The sequence below is a fragment of the Artibeus jamaicensis genome, unplaced genomic scaffold, assembly GCF_021234435.1.
Source record: "Artibeus jamaicensis isolate MK-2021 breed Jamaican fruit bat unplaced genomic scaffold, CSHL_Jam_final contig_723, whole genome shotgun sequence".
NCBI classification, from domain to species: domain Eukaryota; kingdom Metazoa; phylum Chordata; class Mammalia; order Chiroptera; family Phyllostomidae; genus Artibeus; species Artibeus jamaicensis.
Genome location: NW_026521938.1, coordinates 2,467,613 through 2,491,119, shown reverse-complemented (window position 1 = coordinate 2,491,119; position 23,507 = coordinate 2,467,613). Strand labels below are relative to the sequence as shown.

At 52.2% G+C, this 23,507-nt stretch overlaps 3 protein-coding genes across 3 annotated transcripts; 1 reads left to right on the top strand and 2 right to left on the bottom strand.

Annotated features, from left to right (window-relative positions):
• The first annotated feature begins 203 nt into the window (after positions 1-203).
• Positions 204-6,418, top strand: ZNF132 (zinc finger protein 132). The gene is given in 5 exon segments (XM_053672090.1): positions 204-825; positions 1,886-2,045; positions 4,065-5,555; positions 5,558-5,851; positions 5,854-6,418. Coding segments are annotated over 5 exon segments (2,001 nt in total). The 5' UTR covers positions 204-810; the 3' UTR covers positions 5,895-6,418.
• Positions 6,419-9,956: 3,538 nt separating this feature from the next.
• Positions 9,957-17,509, bottom strand: ZNF584 (zinc finger protein 584). The gene is made up of 4 exons (XM_053672110.1): positions 17,391-17,509; positions 16,608-16,731; positions 12,062-12,184; positions 9,957-11,504 (listed from the first exon to the last, which is right to left on the bottom strand). The coding sequence occupies exons 1-4, from the start codon at positions 17,406-17,408 to the stop codon at positions 10,498-10,500; spliced, it is 1,272 nt and encodes a 423-aa protein (XP_053528085.1). The 5' UTR covers positions 17,409-17,509; the 3' UTR covers positions 9,957-10,497.
• Positions 17,510-18,605: 1,096 nt separating this feature from the next.
• On the bottom strand, positions 18,606-23,479 carry RNF225 (ring finger protein 225). The gene is made up of 2 exons (XM_037148477.2): positions 22,713-23,479; positions 18,606-22,232 (listed from the first exon to the last, which is right to left on the bottom strand). Exon 2 carries the CDS (start codon positions 22,219-22,221, stop codon positions 21,244-21,246), a length of 978 nt encoding a protein of 325 aa, XP_037004372.2. The 5' UTR covers positions 22,222-22,232; positions 22,713-23,479; the 3' UTR covers positions 18,606-21,243.
• Between the last annotated feature and the right edge of the window lie 28 nt (positions 23,480-23,507).

Sequence of the window (23,507 nt, the reverse complement as noted above, 5' to 3'; positions counted from 1 at the left end):
TCGTAGTTCGCTGCAGTAGCAGGGCGTACAGGATACAGAGGTGGGACCTCCAGACTCGTGCATTCCCCGCTCTGGTTTCCCTGGGCGCCGGAAGCCCCTAGGGAATGGTCCACAGCCCGGCAACTCGGTTCCTCCCCGCTGTGAAGCCAAAGCAGCGGTCTGACTTGCGAAATTCCGCCCCGCCCCTAAGGCGATCATTGGCCAGAGTACACCCGGAAATGCCCTGTCTTAAGCTGTCATTGGCCAGCTCTGGTGAAGACGCACGGTGAGGGACTGTTTGGGTAACGTAGTTCACGTCAGGTGAGCAGCGTCGTTGCGTTGTGCATCCTTCCTGATCACCTAGGCAACTAACGGGCGGCACTTCGATTGGGTCAGGAAAACAGTAGTAGGAGGCGAGCCTGGAGCCAAGCGAGCTCCGGAGTGGGGCGCTTTCCAGGGGCGCAGAGTATGGAGGGGGACTTCCGTTGTCATCATTGCGTATCCGTTTCGCCTGTGGCGCCACCGCACCTGAGAAGAGGGCAGGGAAGTGCCAGGACTCTTGCCGCAAGTTTGCAGGCACTTTCACTCACGCTAATGGTTGTGCCTTGCTGACCCCCGATTTTACTGGGTGTGGAACCGAGTTGACGAACCTCTGCATCCCGCCTTCGTCCCCCGGCCCCTGGAGGAAGCTCCCGGCTCCTCGGGTCCATTTATACCGTGGAGACGAGACCCTGAGTGCGACTGTCGGCCGGTGGTCACCCGCCCAGTGGAGGTTGGGGTTCGGATGAGCCTGCTGCAGGTTCTGACCCATGGACTCGGGTTCCGTCCCTCATGGACTCGCCGAAGGTGAGTGGAGGATTCCGCCCTCAAAATCAGGGGTCGAGGAAACAGTGGTGTCTAGGACCTCTGCCTACGTGAGTCTGGGGCCCCGACTGTCACTTTGCCCAGCATCCTGAATGCAGGCCGAAGCTTATATGGTAGGGCTTCACAGTTTTGGAATCCTATGGGATAAGGCCTGGAAGAGTGTCCAGGCACAGGGATCAATCAGCATGTGCAAATTGCTTGGAAGTGTTGAGGAAACAGCAGGTCTCCATTTCTTCTGCTGGAAATAGGGGGCCAGGGGGACCAGAGTCGGGCCTCTAATCAGAGGTGGTGGGAATCAGGGGCAGAGGAGGGAGGTGATGTGATCCGGTCTTAACTGACTCCCTCTGGATGCTGGGTGGAGAGCAGCGTGGTGAGGTTGGAGACAGGAAGACCGTCAAGGAGGTGACTGCAACGGTCCAGGTTCTTTTTGTTGGCTGGACCGGAACGGGAAGCATTTCTTAGAGGGGTGATGGCTGTCTCTTGCAGTGGGGGGTTTTAGAGACCTGGGGTAGGCCAAGTCATTATTGGGTGCTGGTTGTCTTTCTTGAGTATGCTGTGTGCACAGTGGAAGGGGGAACTCCCGGCAGTTGCCTACTGTGTGGACCTGGGGTAGAGGGGTGGAGAAATGCTGATAATGTGGTCCCCGTACAAGGTAAGGGAATGTGAATCAATGGGCCCTGGTGTTAGATGCTTGAGGAAGGAAGAAGAGCCCCAGTTTTCTCACATGTGAGGCATATAAGGGAAAGTGGCCAGTGTGGGGAGGGGAGCGAGGTGGCAAGCCAGAGCTCAGACAGCATCCATCTGCCCACCTGCTTTTTGTTCTTTTAGGTCATATTGGCCTGAATACAGTGACTGAGGAGTACAAGGGGAGAGGGATACCAATGATTCCAGGGCCTGCTGTCTCCTCTGAAGTGGAGGCCTGGGGAGGATGGACTGAGAGGGTTACAGGAAGAGATGTCAGTGGTAGATAATGCAGAACGCTGGGTCACAGGTCAAGGGCTTGAATGTGTGCATTTGACTATTTTGTTTCTTTGTTTTTCAGCCCACTTTTTGGCTCCCTGTCTCATCACTGCAGAGCCCAATGACCTTTAAGGATGTGGCTGTGTACTTCTCCAAGGAGGAATGGGGGCTCCTCGATGAGGTTCAGAAGCATCTGTATCATGATGTGATGCTGGAGAATTTTGAGCTTATGACTTCGCTTGGTAAGACCCTTATGCCCTGCTGCACTAGGGTGGCCAGCTTCTGCCCTATGCCTCTTCCTCATAGAAAGTTCTGTTTTTCCCAAAGCCCAAAAATGGAGGAGGCTTCCTTCCCAGATTTCATGTTGTAGGAGCTGGGACTGGGCTGTGTGCACTCCCCTGTCTTTCCCTGGACAGTCTCATGAGTCATCCTAGTAGCTATTACCCAGATGCCTTGTAGGAGCAGAGCCTGAGGATCAGGCATCTCTCTGTTCTGCCTAATTGGTCCCACTGAGCTTGATCCATTGTGGGGTCATGTCCGGGTTTTGCCCTTCCCCCATGAGACTTTTTAAAAAACACTTTTAGCCCTGGCCAATGTGGCTCAGTTGGTTGGAGTGTCTGTCCCATAAACCGAAAGGTCACTGGTTCAGTTCCGGGTCAGGGCACATGCCCTGTGTTACAGGTTTGGTCTCCAGTAGGGGAGCACACCAGAAACAAAGTGATAAGTGTATCTCTCTCACATGGGTGTTTCTCTCCCTCTCTCTCTAAAATATCAACAAGCATGTCCTCAGGTGAGGATTAAAAAAAGAAACAACAGCTTCACTAGATACATCATAAAATTCACCCTTTAAAACTCTATGTTTACATAGTTGTATAAATATCACGATCTGATTTTAGAACATTTTCATCACCTAAGGGAAAGTTTGTACTGTATCCGCCCTCATTCCTTTGTCCTGAGTCAGGGGCAACCTCTGACTATATTTTGACTATAACCTACATTCTGACTATACAGATATGCTTATTCTAGACATTTCATATAAAGAGTCACATAATTTATGCTTCTCTTGTGACTACCTTTCACTTAGCTTGTTTCAGAGGCTCACCCATGTTGTAGCATATACCACACTGATTCCTATTTAGTGACTGAAAAATATTCCATTGTATAGAGTTCATGTATGCAGTTAATAGACTTTTGGCTTGTTTCCACTTTTTGGCTGTTATGAAAAAAAACACTGCTGTGAACATTTACAAGTTTTTGTATAGATATGTTTTTATTTCTCTTGGAGATATATATATATATATATATATATATATATATATATATATATATACACACACATGAGGTGGACTCTGGCCAACAGAGTCCACCTATTGTGGCTGACGAGAATAAATGCACAGGCGACAACCTATGGAGAAAAAGGGAACGGCACAGTTGCTCTCTCAAGGGAAAGTGGTTATGGATGCCTCGGGCACTCTCTCAAGTGGAGAGCAACTCGACCCTTGCCTAGACTGGCTTTTATTGTTTTCCTCAGGTCTCACATCAAAGATTTATTATCTATCTACATTTGAGGTACAATCAAGGAAATGAAAATAACATGCAGAGGGGAATGGCGGCGAGCTGATTAGCTCTGTCCTTGGGAAAATTCACACAGGCTTTGGAAATTACCTTGAAAATAGACAATACACATTTGTTGTTTTAGACCAGGGTGATGGAATTTTATCAAGAGAAAGCCATAACAATCTGTATGCATTTTCTAGGCCTGATTCCCATGGGAAAACTCGGTTTGAAGGTCTGGCTCCTGTCCATCACTTCGCTTCTGTAGGTTTTCCATACAGAGCTGAGTCACATTTGCCAGACTTAAACAAACCGGTCCCCTACATATATAGGAATGGAACTGGCCCACTGTTATAGCTATTCTAGTGGGTGTAAAGTGGTCTCTCATTATGGTTTGGATTTGCATTTCTCTAATGACTGATGATGTTGCACATCTTTTCATGCGCTTATTGGCCATATGTGTGTGTACACACATCTGACTTTGAGGGATGTTTATTCATGCTCTTCGCCCCATCTCTGTCCTTGCCTCTGGCGAGGCCTGCTGTATTCTGCGGCATGGCTGGGTGTCATCCTGCACAGTCAGCCCTTCACTCTTATTCTGGCCCCCTTGGCCTGTCAACAGTCCCTTGGGCTCCTTCCTGTATGTGTCATTTACACATTTCTAATGCACTTTCCACCAAGTTAACCGGAAATTTCTCTGCTTTCAGGTTGTTGGCATGAAGTGAAAGTGGAGGAGGTTTGTTCCAAGCAGAATGCTCCTGTGGCAGGGTTGTCCCAGGTCAGGATCCCCAATATATATCCTTCCACCCAGAAGACTGATACCTGTGACACGTGTGGCCCATTCATAAAAGACATTTTGCATCTAGATGAGCAGACCCCCTGCACATGTGGAGCTTGTGGAAGAGAGTTTTGGTTCAATGAAAATCTTCCCCAGTACCAGGAGCACAGTGGAGAGAAGCCCTTCAGATGGGACAAGGACAGGGACTCATTTGTGAAGAGCTCCATGGTCTACCTGTCAGAGAAGCCCTTCACTTGTAGGGAAGGTGGTAAGGATGTCTTAGACAGCCTTGACCTCCATCAGTACCCAGCCGCTGACAGCAGTGGGAAGGCACGTAAAAGCACCGAGTGCAGAGAGTTCTTCCCACACAGTTCCAACCTTGGGCAGCTTCCAGAAGTCCATACCACACGGAGGTTCCTCCATTGGAGCTGTGACTGTGGCAAAGCCTTCCAGAAGAGCTCAGCCCCCCTAAACCACCTGAACACTCACTCTGAAGAGATAGCGTTTAAAGGCCCAACAGTTAGTAATTCCTTAGAGGAGAAATCAAACCTCGTTAATTACCAAAAATTTCACACTGGAGAAACATGTCATGTATGTAAAGAGTGTGGGAAGGACCTTAAGTACCCATGTAAGCTGAGGCAGCACCAGAAATTTCCTACTGGAATAAAATACTATGAGTGTAGTGACTGTGGGAAAACCTTCAGCCACAAACTCGCACTCCTTCATCACCAGAAAATTCACACAGGAGAAAGGCCTTATGAGTGCAGTGCATGTGGGAAAACCTTTAACAACAGGTCACACCTCACTCAGCATGAGAAAGTTCACACTGGAGAAAGGCCTTTTGAGTGCAGCAAATGTGGAAGAGCATTCAGCCAAAGGTCCAATTTCCTTCGGCATCAGAAAGTTCACACCCAGGTAAAACCACATGAGTGCAAACAGTGTGGTAAAGCCTTCGGCCGGAGCTCTGCTCTCATTCAGCATTGGAGGGTTCACACTGGAGAAAGGCCCTTCAAGTGCAGTGAGTGTGGAAGAGCTTTCAACAATAACTCCAATCTTGCTCAGCATCAGAGAGTTCACACTGGAGAACGACCTTTTGAATGTAGTGAATGTGGAAGAGACTTTAGCCAAAGGGCCCACCTCCTTCGACATCAGAAAGTACACACCGGAGAATGAGAATGGCCTTTTGAATGCGGTGAATGTGGGAAAGCCTTCAGCAATAACACCACCCGCATTCAGCACCAGAAAGTACACACCTGGCAAAGGCCTTATAAATGCCGCAAATGCTGGAAAGCCTTCAGCCACAGCTCCAGCCTGATGCAGCACTGGAGGATTCACACTGGAGAAAGGCCCTATGACTGCAGCGAATGTGGGAAGGCCTTTGTTCACAGTTCCAGTCTCACTGAGCACTGGAGCATTCATACAAGGAAAGGCCGTATGAGTGCAGTGAATGTGGGAAATTCTTTAACTGAAAGTCCAGCCTCATTTATCACTGGAGAGTTCACACTGGAGAAAGGTGTTATGTGTGTAGTGAGTGCGGGAGAGCCTTCAGCAACAACTCTTACCTGATTTGTCACCAGAGAGTTCACACACAAGATAGTCCGTATAAATGCAGCCAATGTGGGAGAGCTTTTAGTGAAAGGTCCACACTTGTTCAACACCAGGTACTTCATACCACAGAAAGGACTTATGAGTGTGGCCACTGTAGGAAAATATTTAGCTGCTCTGCAACCTTGCTCAGCATAAAAAGATTCATACCTGAGGGGAGCCTTATGGAAATAGACTTTGTGAGAGTCTTCATTCAGATCCAACTTCATGCAGTAGACCTCTTACAGTGAAATCACCTGCCTGTACCACCGATGTGGAGAAGCCTTCAGAAACTGCTCTGCCTTTTCCAAGTAGCCTAGGGACCCGGGCAGAGCTATGTGCCCTGGAGCCCCTGTCTAGCCCGCCTGGATCCAGACATTTACATCAGTCACCTGCATGTACACGGAGAAAACAGCTTCCTATGCCTTCTCTCCCTTGTCCTGGAGCAGATCAGGATTGTCTTGGGCTCATTGGATGGTTTCATTCCCATTGCCTCTGAGAGTGCTCTGGGATGAACTTACCCCTGCTGGTTGAGGGGGGTCTCGTGGGATGTCCCGTTTGGGCTTCTTGGGGAAGATGCACGTTCTCCATGAGTAGATGGTATTCAGCTGAAAATATTCCCAGCAGTTCATGTTGATTCTGGTGTTAATAATCACAACTGCCACCAATTTATTTTATAAAACTGACACTGTCCAGTCACCATGAGGACTAGGCTCTTCATCTGTGAGAGTCACAAAGAATTGCTTTGGTTCCTTAGGTGATATTATGGACTGAAGGTTTGCACACACACACACACACACACACACACACACCCAAGAATTCATTGGTTTAAGTCCTAACCCTCTCTGTGATAGTATCAGGAGATGGGGCCTTTGGGAGCGAATTAGGTTCGGATGAGATCATAAGGATGGGACTCCATGATGGGATTAGTGTCCTTATAAGAAATCAAGAGAGCCTTGACTGGTGTGGCTCAGTGGGTTGAGCATCGTCTTGCAAATTGAAAGGTCACCGGTTTGATTTCCAGTCAGGGCATGTGCCAGGGTTGCAGGCCGGCTCCCCAGTTAGGGTGTGCAACAGGCAACCGATTAGTGCTTCTCACATTCAATGTTTCCCCCCTCTTACTGTTCTTCCCTCTAAATTAAAAAAAAAACAACAAAACATCTTTCTTAAAAAAGTCATACCAGAGCCGCTTCTCCTCGTCTTGTGAAGATGGCAAAATAATGGCCATCCACAAGCAAGGAAGAAGGCAAGAAACACATCATTACTAGATTCCAATATCAGTGAAGCCTTGAGCCCTTGTTGGGATGTAGCTAAGTCTTTTAATTTTTATTTATTAGTTTTAAAAAGAGAGGGAAAGAAAACAGCATCGTCCCACTTCCTTATGCATTCTTGTTGACTCTTACATGTGCTCTGCCCAGGAATCGAACCTGCACCCTTGGCCCATCAGGAGAGTGGTCCAACTGAGATACGCAGCCAAGGTTGTTCCCAAGTCTTTAAACAAACACAAATGTGGCCCTGATTTCAAATGTGCAGACATCTATGAGGATAAGCAGGTGCAAGAGGGTCTGTGTCCAGCCTAACATCAGGGCATAAAGACACAGAAAGGGAGGAAGCTCCGAACGAGACAGTGAGTGAGGGGACTCAGGAAGAGGGGATATTTTGGCCAAGTTGTTGAAGGGGTTTTAGCGGGAGAGGCTGGACTGGGGTGGGGCAGGCATCTCTGACAAGTTGTGGTCACAAAACAAAGGACCAGGAACTGCTGGGTGGATTGTGAAAGAGCTACCCCTGCCTGGGAGGGGACAGAGGCTGCAGCCCTGGGCTGCCGGTGCTGGCTTGCCAGGTGAGCTTGAGCCAACATGATGGAATGAGTGAGTCCTGCCCAAACTGCTCCCCGAGCAGTGGATCAAAGGGTCAGAGCCATTGGGTTTTGTTCTAGATGTCCCCGTATCAACAGGGAAACTATTCTCCACCCACTCCCCATTAGGTTGGCTGCTATGTGTGGAGCCCTAGCAAGAGACCAGAGAGCAGATTTAGGGCAAGTGCCGAGGACCCCTCACCCAGGTGTGGGGCCATCCTGTGAAATCTAGTGAAGGCCACCCACCCCGATTTGTTCAGAGACCTGGGCCCTACCTGGCTGGACTAGACTTTGCTCTCACACAAACCCCCACGTGGGAGGCAGACAATTTACACTCAGGAAAGAGGGCCTGAGCAGATGTGAGGTGGGCAAACATTTTATGGTATTGGGGAGAATTTGAGCAGACTGACCAAAAACTCCCTGCTGCAAGCCTGCCTGAAGTTGTACGCAGTATGGTCGTCACCCCTTCAGCCATCAGGATGGGCGGGAAGAATCAGCGCCGTTGGAGGCAGCAGCGGTGGTTTCCAGCCCCAGTACAGAGTAGGACTAACACTGCAGCCCACAGCCCCTCATGTCAGGTCCCGGGCTCTCTCCACACACAATTCCTTCTCATTTTTTTTTGACAAACCCTGCCTCAGGTTTATTTGCACAAACACCACAGGAGGACCCCAGCCCCAGGGGCACACCAGTACTTCTGTCCTCGCATTGGCATACAGAGGCCTCTACTGCAGAGCCTTCGCAGAGGCCACGGCACCTTTGGGAGACTGAGCCTGAGCCATGGCTGCATCTGCAGCCTGGGGGTTGGTTTGGGCCTTGGCCTTTGGTCAGCAGAGCCAGAGACCCTTGGTGATGCGGGCATGAGCATGTTTTCTGAGCTTGGGGTGAGCAATGTAAGCAAGCTGACTGAGCTTGGGCTGCCACCCCTTGGGACCTTGGGCTTAACCTTCTTGGACTTGACCAGGGCCTTGATAGCCTCAGCACATGCACTCATGGCCTTGGCATTGTTGGCCTGCATCTTCTTCAGACCCTTGTGCTTTTTGGCAAAGTGCATGTTCCTTAGGAACTTGGGGTCTACCCCCTCGAGAGATTCACATCTTTGCAGTCAGAGTTGATTGATGCCCTTTCTGTGCCATTTTGGGGACTGGATGTGTGTGGTGTGGTTCTTGGACTTGGCCATCTCTGCACCCACAGCCACAGCTCTTGAAGCACCTGGGACCGGAAGAGAAAGAGCTCCTACTAACTTTCTTGACAGGAAGCAGTTTCAGGACCAGGGACACAGCTACAGACAACATACAAGTTTTGCTTAACTGACATTTCATTTACCTTGTGGGAAAAGTTTCCAACATTTTTTAAATCAAAGGATCCCACAAACCACAAGATCAACCACTTCTCCCTTGAGCCCAGGGACAGTGGTAGCAGAAACACTGAAGGCCATGGTGTGCAGATACCAGAACACTGGCTGGGTCCCTAAAGCCACATCCCAGGACACTGAGCGATGGCCATGAGGTGAACACGCACACAGGCTAGGAGAATCCAAAAAACAGGTAGATAGCTGAGAGTGACCTGGGCCACAGATGACAGGTCTGTAATCCAGAGAATTTCTGTGACCCTCGGCTCCTGAAGCCACAGCTGCCAGAGCACTTGCGGAGGCCTCTCTGGAACCTGCTCAGACCTGCTAGTGTCCCAGGCTCCCCGTGCATTACTACAGGGTCTGCGCCCACCAGTCTTCCAATAGGCCCCTGCCGGTACCACGGTTAGTCTACAACTTACTCCACATTCTAGATTTCAGCGGACATAGCTGCTGAGCTGACTCTGGAAACAGCTTCCTCTGAACAGTGCTGGAGATTCAGGAACATCCCCTGGGAACAAAGGCCCTGGCTCATGTCCCTAGACACCTGGGGCATTTAATGCCAACTTTTTAAAGATTTTTTTTTAAAGAGAGGAATGGAGGGAGAAAGAGGGCGAGAAAGAGCGCGCACGAGATACATCATCAGTTGCCTCACACCCCTCCAACTGGGGATGTGGCCCACAAGCCAGGCGTGTCCCTGACTGGAAATCGAACTGGTGACTTTTCAGTTCACAGGCCAGCTCCCAATCAACTGAGCCACACCCGCCAGTCCCCAACTGTCTAATCTTGACCCACCAATAAACCTGACACCCAGGCACACGATTCACCCACCGAGCCTTTCAGTCTCTCCCTGCAGGTCTCGGGCACCGATGCAAGCGACACCATCCTCAACTGGAACTGTTCCCTGCCATCCTGCTGTCCCCTCCCAGACAGACAGGAGGCAGGGGTCCCCATAGAAGCCATGCCCTCTATTCATGAGCCCAATTTTGTTCACCATCCCCTCACACAGAAATCAGAACATCCTACATTAAAGGTGACTTAAGTAATAAGACCTTTATTGCTGTGCCTTGCAGAGCAGTGAGACAGTTCCAGGGCTGGGTAAACCCACAACAGGTACCGCATGTAGTGTCAACAGCGTCCACGACACTGGTTCACCTTCCCCAGATGTCCGCTGTAGACACTGCTTAGCTAAGTTGTTGGCCCCAGGTAGGTGTGTCCACATGTAAACCACTCAGGAAAATAAGGCCCAACATGGGCTCCACCATTCATGACTCTGTTCTGCACACAGCAGGGTGCATGGACGTCTGCTGTCCCTGAGCACATTAGGGTGACAATGCACCGTGGAGAGGTGCCAGGTGGCAGAGGTGTGACGGCTTCTGTCACAGCCTGTGCAGGTCAGAGTGCAACGCAGCTCTCAACCTTCCCACGTACCTGGAACCCCGACAGCAGGAGTGACGGGATGTACCCAGTTCAGCTTTCAAGGGGCTCCTCTCCCCAATCTCCTTTCTGCAGAGACGCCCTCCCTGTTGAGTGAGGTGCCAGCTATGGTGAAAGGCCTTCCTGCATCCTCTCCCCCTACGGCCTTTCTCCAGTGTGGACTTTCTTGTGCTGAAGGAGGGTAGAACTGTGTTTGAAGGCTTTCCCGCACTCCGTGCACTCATAGGGCCTCTGCTCCGTGTGGAACTGCTGGTGCCGGTTGCGGTAGGACCTGGTGGTGAAGGTCTTCCCACACAGGCCACACTCGTAGGGCCGTTCTCCAGTGTGGACCTTCCAGTGCTGGTACAGGCCCGAGCGGGTCACGTATGCCTTCCCACACTGCTTGCACTCGTAAGGCTTTTCTCCAGTGTGAACTCTCCGGTGCAGAATGAAGCTCTGGCTGTATTTAAAGAACTTCCCACATTCCCGGCATTCATACGGTCGGCCTCCAATGTGAACTTTCCGGTGCCGAATGAGAGTGGACAGGACGCTGAAGGCTTTGCCGCATTCGCTGCAGGCGTAGGGCCTTTCTCCAGTGTGGATCCTCTGGTGCAGAACAAGGGCGTCTTTGCGGTTGAAAGTTTTTCCACACTCACCACACTTGAAAGGTTTTATGCCTGTGTGAACCTTCTGGTGCTTCCTTAGTTTAGACGGGTAACTGAAGGCCTTTCCACACTCATTACACACGTTGGATGACTCTGCAGTGTGGATTTTTCGGTGACGAAGGGCTGAGTTCTCCTTGGGGACATTTCTACCTTTTGGCCACCTAAAAGGTCTCTCTTCACAGCGAGTTACCAGGTGGTCAAGGAGCGTGAAGGCCTTTGGGAAGGCTTTTCTGCAGCCGCTGCACTTGAAGGACTTCTGTGTGGTGTGGTCTCCCTGCTGCTGCTGCTTGCGACTGGGGCCGGGCAGGAAGGGCTCCCCGCGCCCCGGACTCCTGCACGGCTCCGCCTCGCTGTGGGTGGCCTGGAGCTGGAGGGGGCCTAAGGCGGCAGGGATGTCTTTCACAGTCTCCCCACCCAGAAGGTGCTGCTCTGACAGGTGGACTCTGCAGCTCCTTACCTGTTGAGGAGGGGCCTCCCCACCATCCAGTTTACAGGGACAACCTGAAACAGAGACACAGCAGTTGCGGAGAGCTGGATTAGCAGCAGGAGGCACCTTCATTGTTGGTGCACGTCAGACACACCCAGCAAGGAGTCCACAGAATCCCCACGAAGCCGCAGGGAAATGTCTGCTGAGAAAGGGCTGGCCCAGCACAAGAGGGCTCCACCAGATCACAGAACAAAGGAGACCTCAACAGGGGTGAGGACACAAAAACAGGAGAGTGTGGGGAGGAGAGCTGGGCCTCTGAGCCGAGTCATGTCTGTGCAACAGGCTTTAAGCGGGGCCTGAGCTACTGGTGACTGCATGCATGGTGAAGAAGGAAAAGACGACTGTAGCACAGAGAAGGGGAAATGACGAGACACACAGGCCACAGAGGTGGCCCATCAGGGCCTGAGTCATGGTGGACACGGCAAGACCACACCGTGTGTCCAGAGGGAAAGGCAGGGTGGGAATAAGATGCGGTCACCAGCCTCAGAACCAAAACGCCAGTGCACACAGACACAGGACCCGGCAGGCTGTGAGCCCGCTACTGAGACCAAGGCTCCCCCACGCCACTCACCGAGACCAGGACCCTTCCCGGCTTCCGCTCTGCGAATCAGAGTAATGCCCACCATGTTGGCCATCTGGAGCTCTTCTTCACCCTCCAGTTGGGCCACCACATGGGATCTTGAAGGTACAAATCCTGGGAGGGAGAAAGTTTAAGAGGCCAGCCAGCCACACACCACAGGAATCTTATGTCACCAAGGCAACCAGAAGGAAACTGAGTATTAGAAAAGGAACCTTCTCTGTATATTTAAAAATTCATTGAGAGGATAGATCTCATGTTATATGTTTTGCCACATTAAAAAAAAATCTCTTACTAGCATAACTGAAGTAAGAAATAGATAATGGTTGGAGATTTCAATTTCTAACTTTCAATAAAGGGATAGAACTAGGAGGCAGAAAATGGACAAGGATGTAGCACTTGAGTAGCACTAAAAGTCACCTAGAACTAACAGACACATACAGGATATGCCGCCTAAGGACAGCAGATACATGTTCTCACTCTGGAACATTCCTCACAGCGAACCATTTGGTAGGACACAAAACAAGCCTTAATGGATATCAGAGGACTCGAATCATAGAAAGTACGTTCTCTGCCCTGGCTGGTGTGGCTCCAGGGATTGAGCGCCAGCCTGTGGATCAAAAGGTCACCAGTCAGGTTCCTGGTCAGGGCACATGCCCGGGCTGCAGGCCAGGTACGCAGCTGAGGGCACACGAGAGGCAACTGATTCATGTATATCTCACATATCGACGTTTCTCTCCTTTTCTTTCTCCCTCCCTACTGTCTCTCTAAAATAAATAAATAAAATCCATTTAAAAATTTTAAAAATAAAAGAAGGTACCCTGGCTGGTGTGGCTTGGTGGATTAAGCACAGGCCTGTGAACCAAGGGGTCATTGGTTCGGTTCCTAGTTGGGGCACATGCCTGGGTTGCAGGCCAGGTCCCCATGTGGGGTGTGCAGGAGGCAACCATACAGTGATGTTTCTCTCCCTCTTTCTCCTTCCCTTCCCCTCTCTCTAAAAATAAATAAATAAACTCTTTAAAAATAAAGGAAGGTATATTCTCTGACTATAATGAAATTAAACAGAACTTAATGACAGAAAAAAAGTTGGGAAACTCACAAATTTATAGACTTTAACTAAAACTCTCCTAAATAACCAGAAAAAAATTTAAAAGCACTTTTAAGGTTTTTTATTAGATTTTATTTAGTTTTAGAGAGAAGGGAAGGGAAGGAGAAAGAGAGGGAGAAAAACATGATGTGTAAGAGAAACACTGATCAGTTGCCTCTCCCACACCCTCAACCAGGGTCCCTGCCTACAACCCACGCATGTGCCCTGACCAGGAATCAAACTGGCAACGCTTTGCTTGGCAGGCTGGCACTTAATCCACTGAGCCACACCAGCCAGGCACAGAGTACTTTTAGATGAAAATGAAAATGCAACATATAAACATTATGGGGGAAAAGCAAAGCTTAAAGGGGAAATTATAGCTACAAACACCTCCGTGCTGTTTTACTCACAACACTTGCGACACCAAGCGTGTGGAGAGTTTCCCAGACCGCTTCTCCAGCCGTGACACCAACTGGGTGTCCAAGGGCTTCATCAATTCTGACACCAACTACCCAGAATTAGTGTCAGACGCCACAGGTTTAGGGCTCAGCTGCACAAGACTGTTCCCACTTCAGACATCGATGGAAAGTCTCAGGACTCCCATAGTTTTGGCCAACTGGCTATAAGCTGGGGATTCCCATGACTGATCCCTCCTTAGGTTCATTAATTTGCTAAAACTCAGGTTCACAGAACTCAGGAAAACAGTTTCCTTAGATCACCAGTTTTACTATCAAGGACGCAGCTCAGAAGCAGCCAAAAGGAAGAGATGCGCAGGGCAAGGTGTTCCCAAGGTGGGCGTGGGCGTGGGGAGTTGAGTGTCCACACCCCCTCCCCAGGGGGGTGCCACTATTCAACACCCCCTTGTGTTCACCAACCCAGAAGCTCTCCGAGCACCACCGTTTATAAGTTTTAATGGAGGGTAGGTTTCACTATGTAGGCAAGATCGATCAAACCACTGGCTGTTGGTGATTAACTCCAGGCCCTCTGCACTCTGTGTGGGGCTGGGAGGATGAGGGGTAGGGAGTAGCTAAAAATTCAACCTTCCAATCATGCCTTAGTCTTTCTGGTGACCATGCCTCATCCTGAACCTATCTAGGGGTCCCCAGCTACCAGTCACAATGAGCATACAAAAAAACACCCACATCACTGCAGAGAGTCCAAAGGTTTTAGGAGCTGTGTGCCAAGGGCTGGAAACAAAATAAAAATACAAATGCATTTCTCTCACAACAGACGTATTTATTTTTAATTAATTAATTTATTTTCAGAGAGAGAAGAAGGGGAGAGAAAGAGAGGGAGAGAAACATCAGTGTGTGGTTGCCTCTGACTGGGAATGGAACTGGCGACCCTTTGTTTCACAGTCCAGCACTCAATGCACTGAGCCACACCAGCCAGAGCTACAACAAGAATATTTTAAAAAGATCTCAAACCTCTGATCATAAATCCCTAACAGGAGCAGATCAAGGTGGGTAGTCAAACCCTAGGCCTGTAACTTCTTCAGTGCGGCCCTTTGTCTCTGTGCATCTGGGTTAACACACCTTTGAAATGCCTCTTTTTAGACCCTTCGACAGAGCACATGATCTGAACTACATTGGAATACACTCTCTGACTCACTTTCTTCCACCTTTCTGTAATCTTCCTCCTTAATTTCAAATGTGTAAAAGACACTGCAACACTTTTTCTCCCTGGCATTTCAGATCTTGCTCCCTGGCATAGGTCATCAGTTAGTTTTTGCTCAAATAAACTCTTATTAAAAAATAAAAAATAAAAAAAACACCTCAAACCAATAGTCTAACTTTACACCTCAAGGAAAAGAAAACGCAAGAGCAACTAGACCAAAAGTTAGCAGAAGGAATGAAATAATAAATGAAAGAGATTGGATAAACACAATCAAGGAAACCAAAATCTGAGTTTCTGAAAAGATCAACAAAATTGACAAATGTTAAACTGACAAGAAAAACCAGAATACTCAATTTATTACGAAGAGGAATGAAAAAGGGACACTGCTAACAAATCACAAAAATACAAACTCTTCCAAAAAACAACAGAGGATGGAACATTTTCCATCTACTGAAGCCAAAATTACCCTCACATTCAATCCAGAGACGTTACAAGAAAAGAAAACGATACCACTGATTTTTTTATTACTTTATTTTTTAGAGGGGGGAGGGAGAGCGGGGCTGACAGACACTGATTTGTTGTTCCACTTGTCCATGCATTCATTGGTTCTTTCTTTCTTTCTTTTTGTATTTTATTTACTTATTTTTAGAGAGAGGGGAAGGGAAGGAGAAAGAGTGGGAAAGAAACACCAATGTGTGGTTGCCTCTCGTGTGCCCCCTACTGGGGACCTGGCCTGCAACCCAGGCATGTGCCCTGACTGGGAATCGAACCGGCAACCCCTTGCTTCACTGGCCTGTGCTCAATCCACTGAGCTACACCAGCCAGGGCTCACTGGTTATTTCTTATGTGTGCCAGCTGGTGATCGAACCTGCAACCTTGGTGTGTCAAGATGATACTATAACAACTGAGGTTGCCAACCAGGGCACAATGATAACTCTTATGAATATAGTTGCAAAAATACTAGCGAACCAAATCCAGGAATTAACCAAAGGAATTATAAACCACAATAGAGTGGGATTTATTCCAGTATTGCAAAGTGGAACATATTAAAACCAAATCCAGAAATACACCATGTTAACAGAATAGAGGAAAAAGTCACACTATACTTTCCATATACATGGGAAAGGATTAGACACAATCTAAGGGCTTCTCATGCCAAGTGCCCTCAACAAACTAGGAAGAGAAGGAAACCTCACCTGCAAAAACCTACGGCCAATATCATACTCATTAGTAAAAGACTGCTTTTCCCATAAGATTGGAAATAGGATAAAGGTGTCTACACTTATCAAATAAAGTCCTGGAGGCTGACAGGTGTGGCTCAGTTGGTTGCACAAAGTGAAAAGCTGCAGGTGTGATTCCTGGTCAGCACACATGCCTGGGTTACCAGTTCAGTCCCCAGTAGGGGTGCGTACGAGAGGCAACCAATGGATGTTTCTCTCTTACATCCCTCTCTTTCTCCCCCCTTTCGAATTCATGGCTCAATCCTGGCCCAGGGAGGGCCCTATACAATTTTCTTTGGAGGAAGGTGGCAAAACTGGGAGCAGAGGGGCCATGGCTTCAGCAGGGTCATAGAAAAAGGCAGAGCTGTATCGGATTTGTTGGGAAAATTGTAAACATCCGAACCCAAGCCATCCCCCATGACGCCCTTGAGGATGAGGCTGCTAACAGGGCTGCTCAGGGAGAGGTGGGACGAACACAGTCCGGTCCGAGTACTGGGCACCAAACCAGGGAACCTGAGAAAAAGCAGTCTCCGTGGTGGGGCTTTAGGATGAACACAAGTCCCCACGGGGAAAAAGCAGAGGTGGCCAGATTGCTGGGAGAGTGTGAGGGTCTTACCCAGCGAGACAATGAGGGCAAAGTTTTCCAGCATCACATCACGGTACAGGCTCCTCTGGGTGGAATTAAGGAGACTCCACTCCTCCCGGGAGAAGTACACAACCACGTCCTCAAAGGTCACCCCCTGCCATGATGGATATTCAACTGAGCCTTCAGGTCAACAGTAGGCAGAAAAGCCAACCAAAATGTAGACAGAGAAACACATCTAGGGCTTGACATGTAGCTTAGGGTCTTGCCACATCTTTCCCTTTGAGCCCTAACCCCCCCATCCATACTCTCATCCCTCCCTCTTCCTAATATCCCTACACCTCAGAGAATGACCAGTGCCCCTAATATCACTGGTGCCTCGCTCCTAATATTACTACTGGATTATGTATGCATCCAGCCCACAGCAACAGGCTGGGGATCAGACAGATGCCAACTACGTACCGAGCACGGAGCACAGGAGCTCCCTATCTCCTGCCCGCCAGATCCCCGAGCCTCAGACCTCACAGAGTTCATATAGCTGCCCGCCAGGCACACAACCCGGCATAACCTCTCCGGTCCGCCCCAGATGCACGAAACTAATGAGCCCCCCACAGGTCAGTTCTGCACGTGGTGTCTCCAGCGTGACACCACGGAGAGCAACAACTCCCCCACCCGCCCCAGGCAGCGTCGCCCCTAGGAACCACGCACACATCTTCGAGCCCCAGCCCTCATCCAACAGCATTTGCTTGGCTGTCCCTCCCCTCCCCAGCCTTGCTCCCTCAAGGGCTCATTTGGAAGCGGATCCCTGGCACTCACCAGCGTCTCCTTGGCCATCGGAACCTTCAGGCGGAGCGTGGCAGCAACCAGGCTGCACGCCCAGTGTCCACTGAACGCCGCCGCCGCCCCGCGCGCAGCCACCTCCAGCCGCTGAGGAAACTTCGGAGCTCGGTCTCCACCGGGTACGAGGTTCCGAAGGGTGCGGAGCCGCCTCCGGGGAAACGGGGCACGCGAGACTCAAGGAAACGGAGCCATCACGGGGACGCCCGCGCGTGCGGAGATGCTGCCAGGGTCCCCGCCTTTCTCCTTCGCCGCCCACTTGACTCAAGGGAAGTAAGTCCTTGCTAAAGGACCGCAACGACTCACCGCCAACGGCCAACTGAGCACTGCCTGGGCGATGCCGGAAGTCCCGCCCCACCCGCGCAGTCCGCGGCCGCTTCACGCGTTCACTTCTTTTCCCAGCTCCTCTCGCGCGGCCGCTTGCTCGTTGCCACGGCGATAGTGGAGCGCGTTCCCAGCTTCTTCAGGACGCTTAGAACTACATTTCCCATAATACCTCACACTGAGGACGGCACTGGAGGGGGCCGTTTCCCAGCGAGCCGCGCGTGCAAGGAGGAGCTTCTTGTTACTTGGAAACCACCTGGGGCTGAGGAGCAGGGTTGCTGTGCGACCCGTGGCGTCCTGAAGGCTGCCCCGGCCTGCGGCGAAGCCAGAGGGGAAGACACGAGAGTCCGATGTCCCCCCATGCCCTGTACTCCCGAGGCCTGGTCGGCCGCGAGTGTTAGCGAGGAGGGGAGAACTGAGGCAGAGGGAACTGCGGCCGCGGAGCCGGGGACAGGAAGTGTGCCAGGGGGGCAGGGGGTGGCGGACAGGGAAAACCGAGTGTGTCTGGGTCGGACAAGAGCGTGGAATTGAGGGGAGATGTTTTGCAGAAAGCTCTCTGGTCCCCATTTGAGTCCACGCCCTGCCCACACCCAGCCTCAGTTTCCCCATCTGTCAATCTGGGCACTGCCGCTCCCTCGAGGGACAATAGGAAGAGAGCTGGGGGAGGACCCAGGTAAGATTTGCTGAGTTGGAGGCCCCACGAATGTGGCGGAGGAGGCTGTGTGGCCAAGATGATGGCTCCTCTGCTTAGACCTCTGGACATCATCTGCCATGTGAGGTCCCTCCTTGTGCTTGTGGTGCCCCCAGTGCACCTTTGGTACACAGCAGGCACTCAATAAATAAGGTGGATTAACGAATTTTTCTTGCAAATAGAGTGTTTATTGTCCGCTTTACAATAAAGGACAGGGAACCAAAGCCTGGCAGGTACAGGCCTCTCTGTTATAATGCCAGGAACTGAGGGTGACCTGCTGTCTGGGTGTTCACAGGACCTGGGAGGAGGAGCAAGCCTGGGACAGCAGGGATGGAGCTGGCAGAGGGAGGGCTGGGAGAGCACAGCTCCGGGTGACCACAGGCTGAAAGGTAAAGGTGGGGGGCAGTCTCCATGATCCTGGCCCCGGGGTGGTTTCGGGCAGACCCTTTGTTCATGAGCAGTGGGCGGGCAGGCATCGAGGTAGTAATCAGCAGACAGGATGTGCAGCAGTCCCTGGGCTCTGTCATCAGCCTCATTTTACAGGAGGAGAGACTGAGGCCTCAGGCTCCCAGCTGAGGGTGGAGAAATCATGCTTCCTTTGTAGCCTCCTGAAGGAAGCTGGTTAGCACAGGGAGGGAGAGGCCAGCGCTGTCTACTAACCTCAGCCACCACCTCATTGTGTCAGGTCCCCAACTCAATGTCAGCTATCATTTCCCCTTAGTGTCCTTGAAGATACAGTTCTGATGTCTCTTCATCCAGGCAACCTTCTTTGAACATCCTCAGGCAGAGAGCATCATCTCTCCCTCTTTTATGTACCACCAGACGAGGGTTCCTTTCTGGTTCCCTTGGCTGGATCCATCCCTGGAAGGTCTTCTGCCCCCACCCCTGTGCCCCAGGCGGGAGAGATGGGATGAGGAGGGAGCTGAGACACTATACAAACAGTAATGGCTCCTGCAGATATCCAGATCCTAATCCCTGGAATCTGAATCTGATACCTTGCCTGGGTACCTAAAGGACTTGCAGATGTGTTTAAATTAAGGACTTTGAGCTGGAGAGAGTATTCTGGACTATCTGGGTGTCATCACAGAGTCCTTATAAGTCAAAGAGGAAGGCAGGAGGGTTAGAGGGAGAGATCTGAAGATACTATCCTCTGCTGTGAAGACAGAGGAAGCCAAGGAATGCAGCTTAGAAGCTAAAGAAGCTAAGAAGGACCCAAATTCTCCCCTGGAGCCTCCAGAAGAAACTGGCCCTGTGGACACCTGGACTTCAGTCCAGTGAGACAGATCCCAAGACTTCTGCCTGCAGAACTGAGAGACACTGTGTGTTTTTCTAAGGAACTGAGTTGGTGGAAATATGTCACAGCAGCCAGAAAAATCTACACATTGCCATCCTTGCTCCTGCCTGATCAGGTCTCCTCCCAACGGAGGCTGGGCTGTGAGTGACATTGGCCCTACAGGTATGGGACAGGAACTGGTCTCAAAAGACACCCCCTGGAACACCCTGCCATCCCCACTCTGTCTGTCCACCTGGAAGCAGCAGCTCACACCAGAAGGAGCTCCGCTGACTGCCTAGATCAGAGTGACTGGCAGCTGTGTCCGCCCAGAGTGTCCACAGGCATTCCTGGGCTGCCCACCAGTTACCTGCAATGCTGTCACTTCCCAGAAAACTGTTTGGCATTCACTCGAGGCCAGGTGCTGAGGACACACATGTAAACAAACCAAACAGGAGTCTCTAGCCCCATAGAAATGTCACTGGAAAAATGCTGGAGGCCCCCCTGCAACACACAGCACCCCAACCTTGGGAAGAGACAGAGTAGGGGTTTCAGGACCTGGGGGTCAGGGCAGATGACTCATATCCTGAGGGTGGCTGCCATCAACTGTGCTGTGACTAAGCCAGGAAGGCTTCGGGGAGGAGAACAGGATCCAAGAGCTGCCCTCTCTGGAGGAAGCAGTCCACCAGCAGGGCTGAGGCCTCACCTGGGGGCCCGACAGGAAAGGCTGATGGAAATCTGGCAGAGGAGGAGGGGCAATAACTGGCCCCGAGAGAAATTAATGAAAAGAGGTGGGGGTGATGGGGACTCCACTTGCCAAGGAAGTCCAGGAGCAACCCCCCAAATCATGCATCACTGATCCAGAGGGCAACCTTGGTCTCTGTGAGCCTGGGTGATACAGCTGCCCCAGGCCCCAAAGTCTATCAGGAGGATCCCAGAAACCAGGACCCACAGAGGAAGGTCGACTTCCTCCATGGAAACTTGGTTCTCAGCACACAGGTGGGAGCTGGTATTTGAGGCTCAGGTCCTACCTGTCCCTCTCCAGCCCTAGTCCCAGCGAGGTGTGCAGGGTAGCAGCGAGACAGCCTGCAAGCAGCTGAATATAAAACAAAGTGCACCACCTGGGTGGGAGTCAGCCCTACAGTGGCCCGGTCAGAGGGCTGTTTCCAGCCAAGAACAGCAGCAGCTCTGCCCTCCAAGGACAGGGCCACCACAGTCAGTGAGGGAGGCTCTCCAGCCAGGGATGAAAATTGGGGGACTCCCACTGCACTCTCACGGAGACAGGGTTGGACCTCCCAGCAGGGTGCCCTACAAAGACCCTCAGCTGAATGCCTGCAGGGATTGGGGGCACAGGTGTTCTCATGGGTTTCTTTTTGAAAGGGTCCCTGTCTAGCGGTGATAATCCCACCGGACCTCTCTCTGGAGAAATGTGTGCCACCAGGCTCCCAACTAAGCCTCAGGGGATCCTAGCAAGTGGTTCTGGCAGGGCCCCCAGGATAAAACCAAGATCCCCAGGACCTGAGGCTGGATCTGCAGCAGAGATGCGTTTACTGTGCCCCCCATACCCTCCTCCTGCCCCGTGCCCCACTGGCCCAGCCAGGGCCATCCTCTGCCTCCCACTCACGGTCCAACGTCCTGTCCAGCATCCCCTCTACCTCCTCTGTGTCTTCGGGGCTCCCTTGGGGCTCCAGCGCATCCTCCGCAGCCCCTGGCAGGATGGCATCCAGGTCACTGTCCGTGGGGCCTGGGGTCCAGGGCATCCCAGGCGTGGGCTGCTCCGGGAACCAGGAGAAGCTGGGTGCCGGGGCGAGCGCCACAAGCTGGGGCCGTGCGGGACCAGAAGAGGCGGCGTGCGGGATGAGGAAGAAGATATAGACGCCGGACACAACCAGGCCTGCGGTCACCAGCACGGCCAGTGCCACCGCAGCGTTAAAGGCCCAGGTGGGGCTGTCCAGCGTCAGGCGGCGCGACAGCGGCCGGCCAAGGCGCAGGGGAGGTGGAGGCTGGGGGCGCGTGGGGCGTGTCTTGCGCGACCCAGGAGCATGAGGTGGGCGCATGTAGAGCAGACCCCGGCGCCGGTCAAAGCGCACAGAGCCTTGGCTCGCAGGCGGGGTGCACGCCTCGTGGGGCAGCAGGCCGGTCTGTGTGGGCAGGGCGGGCAGCCCCCCGCGCTGGGCTAGTCGCGTGGGTGTGCGGCACATTGGGCAGGCCACCGCGTCGCCGCCGCCTGCCGTGGCCAGCGACAGGCGAGCCAGGCACTCCAGGCAGAAGACGTGACCACAGTCCAGGCGCTTGGGCAGCTTGAACACGCCGTCGAAGGGCGACACGCAGATGAGGCACTCCACAGGGGACGCGGGGGGCAGGATGGGGCCCGAGCCCGGGGTGCAGTCCCCATCCTCCTCGTCCTCCTCCTCTTCCTCCCCCCGGCCTGGGGACCGGGGTGTAGACAGCGAGCCCGGGGAGCTCGGGCCGGAGGCCTGGGTGGCCCTCGGGTGGCGGAGCCAAGGAAGCCCAGGGCAGGGCATCCGGACTGGGCCTGAGAGGAGAGGCGGACAGGCAGCAACCAAGGCAGTGCAAGGACGGAGTGTCTGCACGCCGCAGGGGATTCTCTCCACGTGGAGCAGGGCCCAGAAGTAGAAGACAATATGGGGGGATAGAAGAGACTCGGGGTTGGGGTAGAGGAAGATGTTCAAGGTGGGGCGTAGCAGCAGGATCAGGAATTGGGGGCACAGAAGGGAAGAGAGGGAGGGACCTCGGACGGACTAGAGATGAACCCAGGGGACAGAGCCGATTATGAACTTGGAAGACCCAGAATCAGCCAAGAGGAGACTCCAGAGAGGACCAGGCAGGCATGGGGAAGAGCAAATAGGGACTCCCAGGACAGCTAGGTTGACAGACCCTGCAGGAGCACAGAAACTCCAAGGACAGGCGAGGACACAGGAGCCGGTGCCTGGAAGCAGAGCCAGGAAGCCCACAACAGGTGTCCCAGGCTCCCCAGCCATCCGACCCTTCCTACCTGCTGGAACCACCTCTGTCTGGCAAGTCTCTGCTGGTTCTGACCCCAATCCTTGGCTTACCGTCAGAGGGACAGAAGTGCCCCTCCCTGTGGGAGGGAGCCTGAGGTGGCACCACTGCCCTCCAGGTCCCAGCCAGACTAGTCAGACTGCTTGTCACGCCCACCAGGATGAACAGAAGGATGTGGAGGGTGGTGGGCAGGTGAAAGACAGCACAGGGTGACAGAGCTCGAACGGCCTAGAGACCTCTGATGAGCAATCCCACCCCCCCAACACCTCCTCATGAATTCATCCAGGAGGCACTGGCAGAGGAACATGGATGCGGTGACAGTGGCCCCAAGGGCTGCCCGGGGCTGGGCCGTAGCCAGACCACCTACTGCTCCCAAGGAGACAGCCTGGAGCCACCAGGGACAACCTGGCGAGAATGGGGCTTCTGGAGTTGTGTGGGTGGGAAGTAGGAAGACCCCTCAGTGGCCTGGGCAGGGTGAGCCCTTGCTGGCCAGCTAAAGGGGCTGGAAGTGGTCATGGCCCAGATCCCAGCTTAGTTTCCTCTTCCTGGGCTACTCAGGATGGTAAGCCGCCACCCAGACTTCACAGGGACTAACCAAGCCCCTCCCCAAGCCAGAGTGACACCTCTGTGGGGATAACCCCACCCTTCTCATTTCCAACCAGCCGGAACACTCCAGGTGGCCAGGCCAGCACCCCAGGGTGCCATGGTTCTTAGTCAGTAGTGCTTTCCTGGGGAATCCAGGTCCCCACAGGCCAAAAGATGTGTCAGGAATGTGACCAGCTCCTCA

Bases quoted from the DNA above. Each gene is read 5' to 3' on its own strand.
- ZNF584 (XM_053672110.1), bottom strand. The intron at 12,185-16,607 runs GTAAGACCCTCA...TCTCCCTCCCAG, and splicing joins TGCCCTCATTGTCTCGCTGG to GATTTGTACCTTCAAGATCC. The intron at 11,505-12,061 runs GTGAGTGGCGTG...TCTCTGTTTCAG, and splicing joins CGGGAAGGGTCCTGGTCTCG to GTTGTCCCTGTAAACTGGAT.
- RNF225 (XM_037148477.2), bottom strand. From the start codon at position 22,221: ATGCCCTGCCCTGGGCTTCCTTGGCTCCGCCACCCGAGGGCCACCCAG.